General features: G+C 39.8%; 2 protein-coding genes across 2 annotated transcripts in view; one reads left to right on the top strand and one right to left on the bottom strand.

Annotated features, from left to right (window-relative positions):
- LOC131591583 (inositol 1,4,5-triphosphate receptor associated 2-like) overlaps positions 1 to 1827 on the bottom strand; it is a 34616-nt gene extending 32789 nt beyond the window's left edge. The window contains exons 1-2 of the mRNA XM_058862408.1: positions 1242 to 1827; positions 303 to 413 (exon numbers count right to left, since the gene is read on the bottom strand). Coding sequence (XP_058718391.1) covers positions 303 to 413; positions 1242 to 1827 — 697 coding nt within the window. The remainder of the gene's footprint in view (positions 1 to 302; positions 414 to 1241) is intronic.
- A 4045-nt stretch (positions 1828 to 5872) lies between these two features.
- LOC131591581 (spexin prohormone 1-like) lies at positions 5873 to 13369 on the top strand. The gene is made up of 6 exons (XM_058862406.1): positions 5873 to 5887; positions 9971 to 10051; positions 10379 to 10436; positions 11296 to 11358; positions 11992 to 12075; positions 13311 to 13369. The coding sequence occupies exons 1-6, from the start codon at positions 5873 to 5875 to the stop codon at positions 13367 to 13369; spliced, it is 360 nt and encodes a 119-aa protein (XP_058718389.1).
- Positions 13370 to 13742: the final 373 nt, after the last annotated feature.

Genomic DNA, 13742 nt, shown 5'->3' with positions numbered 1-13742 from the left:
TAAGGTTCTTTCCAACCCAAATCATTCCACAATTCTACCACTTTTAGTCATATCTGGGGTGGGACTGGGAGGAATTGTCTCTTGCTCTGCAGTTTTCCAAGTTTCCCACAGGATAAAGGCTGAAAGAAAGAAATAGTTGTTTGCAATAAGGGCACCATGCAAAAGAGGCACGGGCATTTCCACATTTATACTTCACCTGCCGCAACACAGGCACCTACATGTCTCAGGGACCAAAACATGATCTGAACCATGGAAATCTGTTGAGAGGAGAACAAAAAAGCAATGAAAAAACCCTGGCAAACCTGTGTGGTTGGTGTCACATGCACAGAAAATGGTGGTCAGCAGGTCCTCTTCACAGATCAAGCTCACATCATACATGTTGTTGGCTTTGTACCCCAGAGTTTGTCTCCCTCCTGTGGGGGATAAAATATGTTATTGCCCATCTTTATTTGCTCATGGTAACTTTCATTCCAGATGACTGAAACAACAAAACTAACTAACCAGCTTCCCCTCCACTAAAAACAGCTTTCACTGCTAAACAGCTGGTTAAACAACAGGAACTAGTCATAGCTGGAGCTTCTGGACTGGGAAGTATTCCATGCATCTACCTTTATACATGTATTTTTGTAAAAACTTGTTTATTTTTCTATGGAGTAAATATATGAAACAGGACACTTGAAGAGGCCAGGTATTTCTTTCCTCCCCCCAGATATATAGTATTAAGAATACAATATTATGTATTCTTAACTATTAAGAATTAATCCTATTTATGCTATTAAGAAAACAATCCCCAAAACAAACATACAAAAAAAAACCCCAAACCACAAAAAAACCAAACTAAGAGCAACATCCAGACTCCTGTACCTTCAAAAACTGTCTGATAGACAATACATAGGCAAAATTAAGAGCCAAATAAAATTTGGCTATTAAAAACAATGTTATAGTACTAGCCAAAGAGTAGTCTCAGTCTCAAACTGTTTAGAACACCTTTATCTCTTAAACCAAAAATAAATTAGCAAATATGAAAAAGTTTTTGCCTTATCAATTCCTCACTTTTTACACTGATATTAATATTTTTAGAGAAAATTTAAGATTTGCCTCAGCTCTTTTTGCAGTCTTCTAACATTTGAGCGCTACTAAAATATGTTGTTATAAGTGGTAAATAAATTTAATCTACACAGGCTGAATGTTCAGATGTCTAGGGTTATGAATGAGGGGGTGTTTTTCTTCAGGATTTTTACCTCTTTCACTTGAAAGAAATGTCTTTGGCATAGGAGGTTGGACCACAGCACTTGCTGGATTTTTTTCAGATGTGAAGAAATAATTTGGACTTGATGTCAGATACTTCTGCTTGGGCTGCACATCTTTAGGTTCAGCATTTACTAAAGCACACTGTTTGTTCTGGGCACTGGCCTCCCTGGGCCCAAAGCAGTATGGGGAAGATTTCTCCACTGGATATGGAGGTATCCACGAGCTGCTGGATTGCTCACTGCTTTTAAGGATTGGAAGGGTGGCTTCTGCAGAGTAGGAGCCAGAGGTGGCCCCAGGACCAGGCAAGTTTGCAGAGAAAATGCTGTCTCTGTCAGGGCTGACCAAGGATAAACAAGTACTCTCCTGACTTCTGCAGGTTCTCCCTTTCAGTAATTCTTCCAGATTTTTTTTTGTACTGCTCTGTGGGCTGTCAAAGCTCTGGGACTGAAATTTTGGTATCTGCAAAGCCGGGTTGGAGACTTGGTCCATCATTTGGATGGATCTGATCTTCCTGCAGATGCTATCCACTGGGTTGTGGTGCCGTTTCTTAGCTCCACGTTCAAAAGGCTTCACCATCTCCCTTCTCTTGCCAAATATCTGGAAAGAATAGGCACAAGATATGAGAGTCAGGGTGATCAACACACACATATTTATGCCAATTTTTCCATTCAGCAGACAGTTTGGAGCTTTGGCATTCAGGGGTTTGAAAACCCCTGTTCCACTTACCAGCTGTGAGCTCTAACAGAAACCTTCAGCCAGGACATTTTGCTGTCCAGGGAACTAGAGGTTGATGTGGAAAAGTTGGGGAAAAAAGATTTCCTAAAATCTCACTGCTAATTCTAAAATACCATAACTATGGCAGGGAGGTGAGGGAGAAGGAAAATAAAAAACTGAGGAATACCCTGCAAATTAGTAGAGGACTTTTTAATTTAAAGGAAGCTCTTTAATTGTACTGAGGATGGCTGGAATGAGGCAAAAAAAGTGAGACCAACAAGAGTTGCAGCATTTCTGTGAGCCTACAAGAACAAAAAAACTCCAGAATCCAGTGTTTCTTGTACTAACCAGCCACAGCTGTCATGATGCCACATTGGGAATTACACAAGAAATATGCCCTACAGAGACACCTCATCCTGTGTGTATTTTTATTAACTGTTCTCCCAGGCAGCATTTAAAAAGATATTTCCTACAAGATAAGCATATTTGCACGTGACTAAGGCACAGGAGGTCCATTTTGCAGGGATAAATCCCCATTCCCAGTGAGGTTTCCATGTCTACCCTGCACATTGCAACCTGATCAGCTGGGAGCTTCCAAGGGACAGAGGGGGTTTCACCCACAGCTTTGTAACCCACCAAAGCAGCATCTGCTGAAACACCAGCAGCAAGAATGCTTACTGAGGGATGCCCTCAGCAGACCCAGGGCAGAGCTCTAGAACAGGCATTGCCAGCTTGGCTGAATCTTGGTCATTGGGAAGAAGCAAGAGGGGAAACAGATCCCATTGGAAGTCACATTGAGATTATGGAGCTATAGTATTAAATAACAAATATGTACCAAATGAAGCTAGGTGAAGTTCCCAAGAATCAGATTTTAAGTGATTTATTATGTAGAAAAATTAATTCCTTTTCCCCAAAACAGCAGCAAGCCTCACTAGCACTTAACACTTGTATAACCTTTTGAAGCAAGGAATAAAATTATATATAAGTAATTATTAATCTAGATTGAAATAAACATAAATACTAAGTATTGCATTTAAACTGGTTTATTACAAGCTGCCTGCATGGCAGCAACTTAGAGATCTTGCCTCTGCTCATGTAAAACTAAGTTTATTTTTCTAATATTTCTACAAGTAGTAACATTTACTCTAGTGAACATGTCCTTAGCCACATGAATACTTAAAAAAAAAATAAATAAAAAATACAAAGAAGTTCAGAGTAATTTTAAAGAAGAGACTACTTTTAACTATGTCTCTTAAAAGACTTAATTCTCAAATATATACCAGGAAGTGGAAGACAGCTATATTAGAGATACATTATTACAGATGTATTATCTGTGAAAAGATACATGAGTTACCTTTAAATTAAAATTTAAATACCACTGCAATTAGGTTTAGGACTATTCTATAAATGCACAAGAGCCTCCAAGCAGATACAAGTAACACTCTATTAGAGGGTATTTGATTTTTTTTTCTGTAACATGTCATTAAAGTAACCAAAACAAACAACAAAAACACAGCCCAAGACCTTATACTTACACTAGCATGTAGAAAAATACCTTATTTTCCTTCTCTGAAGGAGACAGCACAGCTATTTTAGCCGTTCCTCTGAGGAGTAGAAGCTGACTGAACTTCAGGGTTTAAATGAGCAGAGGGGTCTTCTGCTGGAAAATCAGTTTTACAAGGTACAGTTGTTGCCACTCAGTCCTCAGCTGAGAGGGACCACCCCCTGCAACCAGGTTCTAATCAAACATCAGCCTCCTGCTTCCTGCCCTTTTTACTTTTTTCCCTCACATCTCTCCTGCAGCTGTTAAATTAATTGCCCATAATTTCAGTGCAACTTGAAGTCTCCCTGCTCTTCTCATTATTGTTTAAAGCAGCAAGGAACACTGTGATATAGGTTATTGCTGTGTCAAAACTCTGGTACCTGGGATGTTTCTCACTTCTATTAGCAGTGAGCACTTCCTGCTTTTCCTACCTACAGCAAAATTTCAAGCAGGAGCAGATCTCTGCTAATTTCTGAGAGTTAGAACAGGGAATCTGGGAACTGTATACTTTTCATCACTCTCACCACTTTTGAAAGGAAGGAAGTGTTGAAGACTCTTGAGTTGATAGTGTATTAAATAGTCTCTCTGTTAACTGTCAGCTCTGCCCTTGGTTATGTGAAAAACAAATAAAAATTGTCATTAGGACCCTTAACTAATTATTTTTTGTACTAAGTTATCAAGACCTGTACTGTAGAGCCTGCCTGTCTGCAGAGCTGTGTGGCTCCTGCTAAAGTACCTTGTAAATATCCATTCTTAGATGGCCACGTCTCCTTTCCAGCCTGCAAACTGGAGAAAACTGTTTTACAGCTGGTCTTTTCACCTGGTGTTTGCCTCAGACTTGTCCATTGCTGGAAAAAAAAATGTGGTGCCATCCTGTGGTTCACTGAACTTCAGAAGTAACACTCTTCCTGAGATTCTTACACCTTTCCAAAATTTGTGAATTTCTACTGTTTCCTGATGCTTTCAAACACACCTCCCCCCGCATAATATATCTAAATTTTGCTTATAATTATCCCTTGAAGCTGCTTCTCTTTCACAAACACACTTGTGAGAACAGTAGAACCTGGACCTGGCTGCAGTGTTGCTCACACATTGGTCCTCAACAAAGTCCCTGTTACCTCTCTTGTTTGAGGCATTTACATGATCTCTGACAGACTGGATTTTCTACACCTTGTTCTCTACCTCAAGTAGTTCTCATTCTCAAGTCTAGAGAAAAGACAAAAAGCTTCTCCAGCAAATCTGCAGTGCTTGAAACGCCCCCATGGGTATTGGGGTGCTGAATGTGCAACAGAATAGTTAAATGAATTTGGGCCAACAACTGATGGCCTCTCTAATCTTGCACCTGGTTTACACCAGAGAATATCTCTTCCCTTCAGAGCTGCACCATGAAAATTCACCTTCCCAGAGAAGTTGAAGACAACCATACTTATTGTAGGGGGGTGGACTAGATGACTTTCAAAGGTGTCATCCAACCCAAACTACTCTATGGTTCTGTAAATCAAGGTCTACTATGAAAATAAATAACACTGAAAAATATGTTTGTGTGGCATAAAATGTATTGATGGATTGCAGATTGGATTGTTTTGGTCAATAGGTTTTACAGGGCAAATATGGAGCTTGTACACAAATTTCCCCTTAGTCTGAGTGGGATATATGGGGTTAAAGTCCAGAGTCAGCTTTGAAAGCTCACAGAAACACAAAAAAGCAGCCCAAAAAGAAGATATTAAGAGGTCATATGGTTCACAATCATGTGTTTGGGCAGGATCAGTTGGGGAATGAGGCCTAAAAAAGGATTGTCTTTTCTCTGAGTTTCTCAATGATAACAAATCAACATCCTTCCAGGGCAAACTATATTTGACTTTGCTACTGCTTGAAAGCTTGCCTTACTATGCAACTTACTGCAAATGAAATGCAAAATGGTTTGTAATTTCCTACTTTGCAGGCTCTGCCATGACATTTCACTTATGATGTTTATGTATATGTTCACTTTATGATGCTACAGTAGCATGTAGGAGCCAGAAGTACACTGTGCTGCTCAGGTACTGTGTGCTGCTCAGGTGCCAGACAGAAATGGGATGTATTTCCCAGAGAGTTACCAAACTAACAGGGAAAAAAAAAACAACCCCAAAGGCAATGAGAATAAGCACAAAGCAAAGGTCATAAGTTCTGGGAGGTTTATACCTTGACAGCCCCAGTGTTTGCTGACGTACCCACTGACCACCTACACACACGACAGCTGCACTTTTTTTCTCAGGAGCAAGCCATGGATCACTGGTGTCCTTACCAGCAGTTAAAAATACAGGGGCACAATGACTGTATCCTGTATTTCCAGGAAAATATTTGGGAAAGTGCATGGTGGTCGTGATGCAAGTCAGTGAGGTAAGTTTGATGCCACTGGTTCAAACTCCAGTACGCAAGAACATTTTCCCCTCACCTCAGCACTGAACTTCAATGCCAGAAATTAGCTTTTTATCACTTACAGTGTCAGGATATGCAGGCTGTGCCCTTTAGATCATCTCGAAGAATAAGAATAGGTTATGTTCTTTCTAATAAGGGGTCCTGCTGCTATGGCAAGCTTCCCTCTACTTTTCTCACTCAAGGTATTGATTACATGCCAGAGCCACTTCCTCCTCCAGGTGAATCAGCTGAGAAATGGCAGCACTGAAAATGAGTGCTTGGTGCACAGCTCATCCTCCCCAAGTGCCACAGTTTTTTAGTGTGTTATGATCCATAACCCAATTATAGGCTGCTGCATTTTTCAAGAGTACGAGCTCACATGTGCCCACACACAGCCACAGTTCTTTCGTGAATGCAAACACTCTCAGTACCTGCACTGCCTTCCCAAAACATTGCCTCTTGTCCCTGTTTACAAATAAACTGTGTCCCACACACCATCCTAGCAGTGGTTGGATTTCTGGCATGGGTGAGATGGACACCTTCTCATAAAATCATGGCAAGAAAAAGCTTTGAAGGGAGAAGCTGAGTCTTTTAAATTTTAATCCCTGAAGTAGAATTGACAAACCTGGAGTTCTTTGTTCTACATGCAGACTCCTTACAGATTTCCAAGGAGATGGTTCTGAAATACACTTCTGTTTGAAAACCGAAGCAACTTGGAGTCACTGCTCATAGTAAAAATAAATTGATTTAGAGCTATGAGTCACAAAGGCACAGACAATTTAAGGGAAAAATGAAAACATTTTGAAAATTAAAAAAACTCACAAAAAGCCCCAAACCATTATGGAAACGCAATTTGAGATTGGGTTCATTTCACCTGATGTGAAAGGTCAAGGTCAGCTCTCTCTTGCTACAAGTTGTAGTGAAACTCCTGACTTTCAGACACTCTGGTGGCACTGAGGCATCTGATGTATAGCAATAAAACAATTTACTTTAAGATGATGCTCTCAAGATCCTGCTTTTTTTCTTGAACTGGTGTTCTCCTGTCCCCACAGCAAGTCAGTTCAGATTTTGCTCTGCTCAGTTCAGCTCCCTGCTGCTCTCCAGGCAGCCTCAAACAAGCCCCAATCTCTACAAGGATTCTGGTGGGACTCAGAATACAGCCAGGTTTGGAAGAAAGACAGACTCCAGCAACACCAAGTCAGAGTCACTCAGATTTTGCAAAATGGTCAAAAGACAAGAAAAGCTAAAGCTGTTTTCCTACAGTGTGGTAACATCTTTCTCCACACCTCCCATTCTCCTACTCTTCTCCCCAGCTGCAACAGGAGGGGCTGAGCTGGTTGTCCCCCCTGTTTCTTTTGTGTTATCTTGTCTCATTCCAGTGGCAGGAAAAGCAAGATTTATTTTCAGTGCCAGACACATTCTAGTTTTCCTACTACAAGGAGAACCATCCTGAAGAGATACGTCACACTGCCCCATCCCAAAGGCAGGGGGTTAATTTTCATAGGCTCAGCTGAATGTTTTAATTCCAGCCCTGTGGTCTGTGCATAACAGGAAGATCTTGAGTCACTCCAGAAGGGAATAGGGGAGTAGCTTTACCTTTTCCAAGCCTCTGCATGTTAAATGTCTCCTGGATTAAATGTACAGCCCCCTTCTAAGGCTAAGGGTTAAGCAACATCAAGAAATGTCTCTGATCTGTCAGAGCACAGGGAAAAGAGCAGGGAAAATAAACTTCACAGGGAAGTAGATGCAAGTAGAACCCCTTCTGCTGGCTAGGATGCATCAGGGCATGGCCTTTTAAAAAAGATAGAGCTCTAACAGCAGTTCCCAGCCACCATGGGAGCTGCTTGAGACCAAAACCTGAACTTCACTCTGGTTTCTTTCCTCTACACCAGCACAAGCTGCAGCTGATGACAATTCTGTACATTCAGTGAGCAATTCTGTGTGGCAGGGAACAGAGTGATACCCCCCAAAAGCCAGACAGCAACTGCAGCTTTACTTAACAATGTGCTTTGGAGCAGTGTCCACAGACACACAACACCAGGGAGGAGCTCAGAGTGAGCAGCAGCAGTGCCTCTCTGCACATTCATCCTTGGACTGCACATCCTTGAGCCACATGGCCTGAGCTGGATTTTTGTCACACCATGGGCTGGCCCTGTTCGTGAGGCTGCTGCAGTAAAATTTCCATTGCTCAATCTTCTAATCAGCAAATTTCTACCTCCCTGTTTTCTTTGCTTCTCCTTCTGCTTCCATCAAGTTTACATAGGAAAAAGTGCAGAAGGAGAGATGAAAACCCTGCCTACAGAGCAAGCAAGGCCAGGCATCAAGTGTGATTAACTCTTTGCCTGAAGACCAAACCTACTCTCCACGACTGCAGTGAGCTCAGCAATCACCCGGAAGTATGACTTCCCTGATCCCTTCCTTTTTTCTGTTCACTGTTTGACCTATTCAAGCCATGATCTGGGCTTTTACTCCAGCCAATCCATGACACAGAAGTGTTTCTGACTATTAGGAGTGCAGGGTTTATTGGGAATTTTTGGCCTTTTGTTGTTGTCGTTGAACTTTGTACTTTTACTTGTGCGTAAGAAAACTAGATGCAAAAGATCATTAGGGAATCAAACCACAGATTACATCCTCTGAATGTATGCAAGGAATAACCTCAGCCTGTAACACTGTGTAAGTCACTTTTTTCTTGATGCTGGTGAGTAATTTACCAGCTTTTCCAGCTCCCACAATGGATACTAATCTGATGTATTGTAGATTATCCTGGGTAAACTCTCACCATCTGTATTAATACCCGCTCTGGCTGTGATTATTGATCATCCAGCAGAAAGGTGATGCATTGCAAACACACAGGGCTGATGCTGATGTATTCAGGAGGTGTTCACCTGGTTAATGGGGTGCATCTCCAAGAGCATCCATCTTTCAATCATTTCAATCGTGACTTCCTGCAAGGCTGCAGGTTTCCCTCAGGAGTCATCAGACCTTCTGCTTCTCCATCTACAGGACTGACAAGAGATCCCTTCAGACTCCTCCGCCCCACCACGGAAGGGGAGGGCACCTCCACTCCGAAGATTTAAAAAGGGACCCCTGGACATGTAGGAAGGAGATCTGGTGACACATCATCCCAAGGAAAGAAGACTGAAGGTTTGTCACTGAGATAACTATGAAGGTGAGAATTTTTCGGTGTGTAGCTAACATTTAGTTTTGCAATTAATGCTTTTTTTTTTTTTTTCATGTGAGTGCAATATTTAGGAACTGCAGGAGGGCTTAAGAAATTTTCCTTAAAAATAACCTGAAAGAAATATACACATAGATATATTATGTGCATTTTAACCAACTGCATTAAAAAAACACCGATAGCACAACCTCTCAGACCCAGGATGAAATTAACCACTGTGAAACATGAAGTTAGGTGCTCTGGTGCCCATCACTGTTATCGATACATGAATGACAACATGGTTTGTGTGAACAGGCAAAGGTGCAACTTGTGCACAGAGGATTCATGCTCAATGCTTCCTTTTGCATGTGCTGCATCAGTGAACAAACTCTAAGAATTGAAAAAAACTGTCTTGTGACTTGTGTTAATCATGGTTGATATTGATAGGATGCTAAATTGAAAATATTTTTTCCTTTATTTTTTAACCTGAGGAAGTAGAGATTTTGTCTCTTGGTTGGTTTGCTTGTTTGGAATGACAAGCCTCCTATAGTTCCTTGTTGTCTTTGGTTTGGTAAAATCAAGATAGATTTTATACCATCTTTACTCATTAGTTTGTCATTTCTGGAGGATCTGATGTCCTTGTAAATAGGAGCACAAAAGGTGCTTGCCTGGATGGCAGTTCTCACCAGGATGGAATGGATTTGAGTAAAAACAATGAAGTTCTATTTAACATTAATCCTCGGATCAGATCAGTGTGCACGGAAACACCCTCTGAGCAAGAGGAGGTTTGGCATCAAAACAGGGACAAGGCAGGAGCTGGGAACACCCTCACATTTAGATGTGAAGCTGGGAGGATGTGCAGATGTGAAAGACTTTTCCTGCAACTTCTGGTTCTCTGTTATGCACAGGGGCTGCATAAACTCACAGCATCTGCCCTGGCCCTGATCCTGGCAGCTTCCTTCATCACCTCCTCCTGGAGTGCCCCTCAGGTGAGCTCAGGCTGGAGCTCATGAAGCTCAGAGCTTAGTGTTGTTCAGTATTTGCACAAATTAGCAAAGGCATGGAATGCTGGAATGCTGACATGTCTCTTTTCCCTATATTTTATTTTATTTTATTTTATTTTATTTTATTTTATTTTATTTTATTTTATTTTATTTTATTTTATTTTATTTTATTTTATTTTATTTTATTTTATTTTATTTTATTTTATTTTATTTTATTTTATTTTATGTTATGTTATTTTATTTTATTTTATTTTATTTTATTTTATTTTATTTTATTTTATTTTATTTTATTTTATTTTATCTTATATAAAGGGTCATTTCCAAAGGAGAAACTGGACTCCTCAGGCCATGCTCTATTTGAAGGGTGCACGTGAGTCCGAGCTCTTTCCATTTTGAGATTGTTTCCTCTACCCCTGGGTTACTCCTTGGCTCCACACAAGCAGGAGATCCTGTGGATGCTCTGGGTGTAGAAGTTTTGAGGCTTTCAGGGAGGATATGCTAATTGCATGTTGCTAATTACGTCATGGTCACACCTTTGGTCCCTGTACAGGCCATTCACTTCAAAGTTGGACTCGATGGTGCTTTTGGGTCCTTCCCACTCAGAATATTCTCTGATTCTGTACTTAGTTATTTTGTCCTTCAACCCAAAATCGTCAGATTTATTTGGATTCACAATCCAAATGTATTCTGAATTGTTGATTTAAAATTAAAAGATATCAGGGAGGACAGGTATTAAGGGAGGAAAGAAAAAAACTTCCTGTAAATTAAAGAAAAAAGGTCATAATCCTGAGAGAAATACAAAAGGAAGACAATATAAATTACAACACAAAATAAATATAAGCTCCAAACAACTGTACATATAATTGAAAGTTCTAGTGACATTAATACGATTATTTCTAGTCATAAAATTGAAGATTTTTACCCTTTTTGCTATTTTTAAAAATTCTTCCAATTGAATAATGAATTGTGTTACTTCCCTAGTGAGCTTTTTATCATTTTTATTGATGAACAGGAAACAATGCAATTTTATCTTGTTAGTCTGGGATTTGGGGTGGGTTTTTTTCTTTTTTTAAAGAGAAATGCAATTTTAAAAGCAATACTTCATAGTCCAGCAAAGATATTGAAGACTCTTGACCATATACTAAATTGAAAAGAGTCTTTTAGGGATTATGAAGTAGGAATTACAAAAATTTTGGGGGTGATTTTCACCCTTCCCACTGCTTTTTTAGAGGGACGTCGTTTCATTGCAGATGAGAGCCAGAGGAAGGACCTGTATGACAGAGTGCAGCTTGGTGAGTCCATCATCACAGGGCTGTGGAGCCCATCCGCCTTCCCCAGGTTATGGGAGAAATCCCTGGAAATGGGAGGTGATTTGCTTTCCTGGAATCATAGCCAAGGAAACTAAACCCCCTTTATTTAGTCCCTTCATTCCAACCAGCACATGACAAAATCTGACTTTCCTCTCTGGTGCACCTGTGTGATTTCATTTACATAATTTCCAGACTGACCTAGCTGCTAAGTGGGATTTTCATCAGTGCTTTTGACTTTCTTTTTGCACTGAAAAAACCCTAACAAATCAAGCTATTAATTGTGCTGGAGTGACAAATAACAGAAGCAGAAAACATCAATCCGCAATAGGCACTGTTTCTGGACGGAACAGAATGTCGTAAATAAAGTTAGGAACTTACAAAAAAGGAAAATGTTCTCTCTACCTTCTGAGGGACTTTGAAATAACCTCCCTTTTAAAAAGATTGCTGATCTCTCTTGTGTTAATTATCAGGCTGTTACAATGTTACAGAGTGAAGGAGACAATATTTTCTTGTCTTTGAGTCTCTAGTTATAGAAATAATAAAAAAGCAAAGAACAAAGTAAAGAAATACCATAAGACACTAACAAACCATGCATCTCTGATTTTTTCGTTCTAGAAACACGCAGCCGTAAATCAAATCCTTTATCACTTTCTGAAGCTACTGCACTGTTCCTTAGTTCCTTACAGAAAGCACAAGAAGGTAAATGCACATTTAGTCTTACTGATTTTTTTAAAGTGTTTTTTCAGTATTTCATTTACTAGCAATGTAGCAAATTAATCTAAAAGATCTGTTTTGAACTGAGATACTGTTCAACAGAGTGCCCTTTACTGGAGTGTACATTTACACAGATTACAACATGAGCCACATAATGATAGCAGTTAAATATTTGTATGTTCTGCTTTTAATTTTCTCTTCAGATGTTTTACTGGTTTGGATTCAAAGGAATGCCTATTTTTAATTGATTTTTCCAACCCAAATTGTTACTGGGGTTACTTTTTCTATAGAATATTGTTGGCTTATGAAAATTTTATTCCTCCACTGGACTGGGTACAAAAGTTTAAAAGAATCCATAAGAACCTCAGGAGAGGAGCTGTTGGCTTTGCATCACCAGGCTGAGACTCTGAACCTTTGCTCTCCATTCCTCTGTCTTTAAATCTCTCACCTCTTCAGCTACTACAGACTTTTTTTTTTTTTTTTTTTTTTTTTTAATTGGAGCTGGGGGCTCTGTACTCAGCCCTCTTTTCCCTGCCTGGCAGAACTCTGAACAAAAAAAAACAAACAATCAGTGGCATTTTGGAGAAAGGCAGATTTAAAAGTAAGCACTGTGCTTTGGACAAAATATATTAGTACTTCTAAAGTTAAATCAGTGAAAGTGTCATTTGTATGCCCACAAAATCCTCTGAAGGTGGATTTTTACAAATTTTACTGGTATCTTCCTGCCTGCTGTTGCTCTAGCAGGGGAGATGGGACAGCAACTGAGAAAAAAGTGTGAAATATCTGAGAGAGATAAGAAGAATTGGCAGCTTGTTTGAAAAAAACTATGTGGAATAAAATTTCCATCACTGTGGTAGGAGATAACCAGTCAAACTTGGGTAAGCCATGCACTTTCACATCAGCTGATTTTAGACTTGATTGAGGGCAATGCACAAATGAAGAACAAATCCATTATTTTCTTCAACATGAAATTTTTTTGGCATGTGGTAACTTTCCCCCCTGGACATGGTTTGATATTTTTGTTCTTCAGCAAACAGAAAAATTCCTACATTAAAAAATGTGAGAAGACATGATTGTTTTCAGAGATGCTGCCTCTCTTAGCTGAGCAGTCACGCTGCACTAAATCTATGCCTAAGGCACATCTGAAAGCTGAAAACTTTGGCTGGCTGAACTTTCCTTCAGCTACAACTTATTTCTGCCCATTGTGTCTTGTCTTACAGTGGAAGAGGAAAATGGTGATCACCCTGGCTACCTGGCAGACAATCTATCAAATTGGTGAAATTATTTAAAATGTCTTTAATATCTGTACAGCTTTGAGCCTGAAGGCATAACTTGTGTAAGTAGAGTGTTTCATCCATTCTCACTGGAGTTTCCAAAGAATAAGGTGTTTTCACAGTGCAAAATTTTGAATGCAAACAGATTAAAAGGTACTGGTTCAGATGAAGAAAGTGTCTGTAAAGTTCCTGCTTTCTTTAGAGCATTCTGTATGTCCCACCCAAAAATTAAAATACATGGTACCATCTCACATGAAAAGATGATTAAAACGATCTTTTTGGACAACCACTTCATTAGAAAGTTTTTCAACTGTCATTGGGAAACCTTTTAGCACCTTCCACACACTCAATATTGAAGCTTTTTAAACTCTGATAAAG

Source organism: Poecile atricapillus, chromosome W (assembly GCF_030490865.1).
Source record: "Poecile atricapillus isolate bPoeAtr1 chromosome W, bPoeAtr1.hap1, whole genome shotgun sequence".
Taxonomy (NCBI): Eukaryota; Metazoa; Chordata; class Aves; order Passeriformes; family Paridae; genus Poecile; species Poecile atricapillus.
This window is presented reverse-complemented; position numbering and strand designations above follow the sequence as displayed.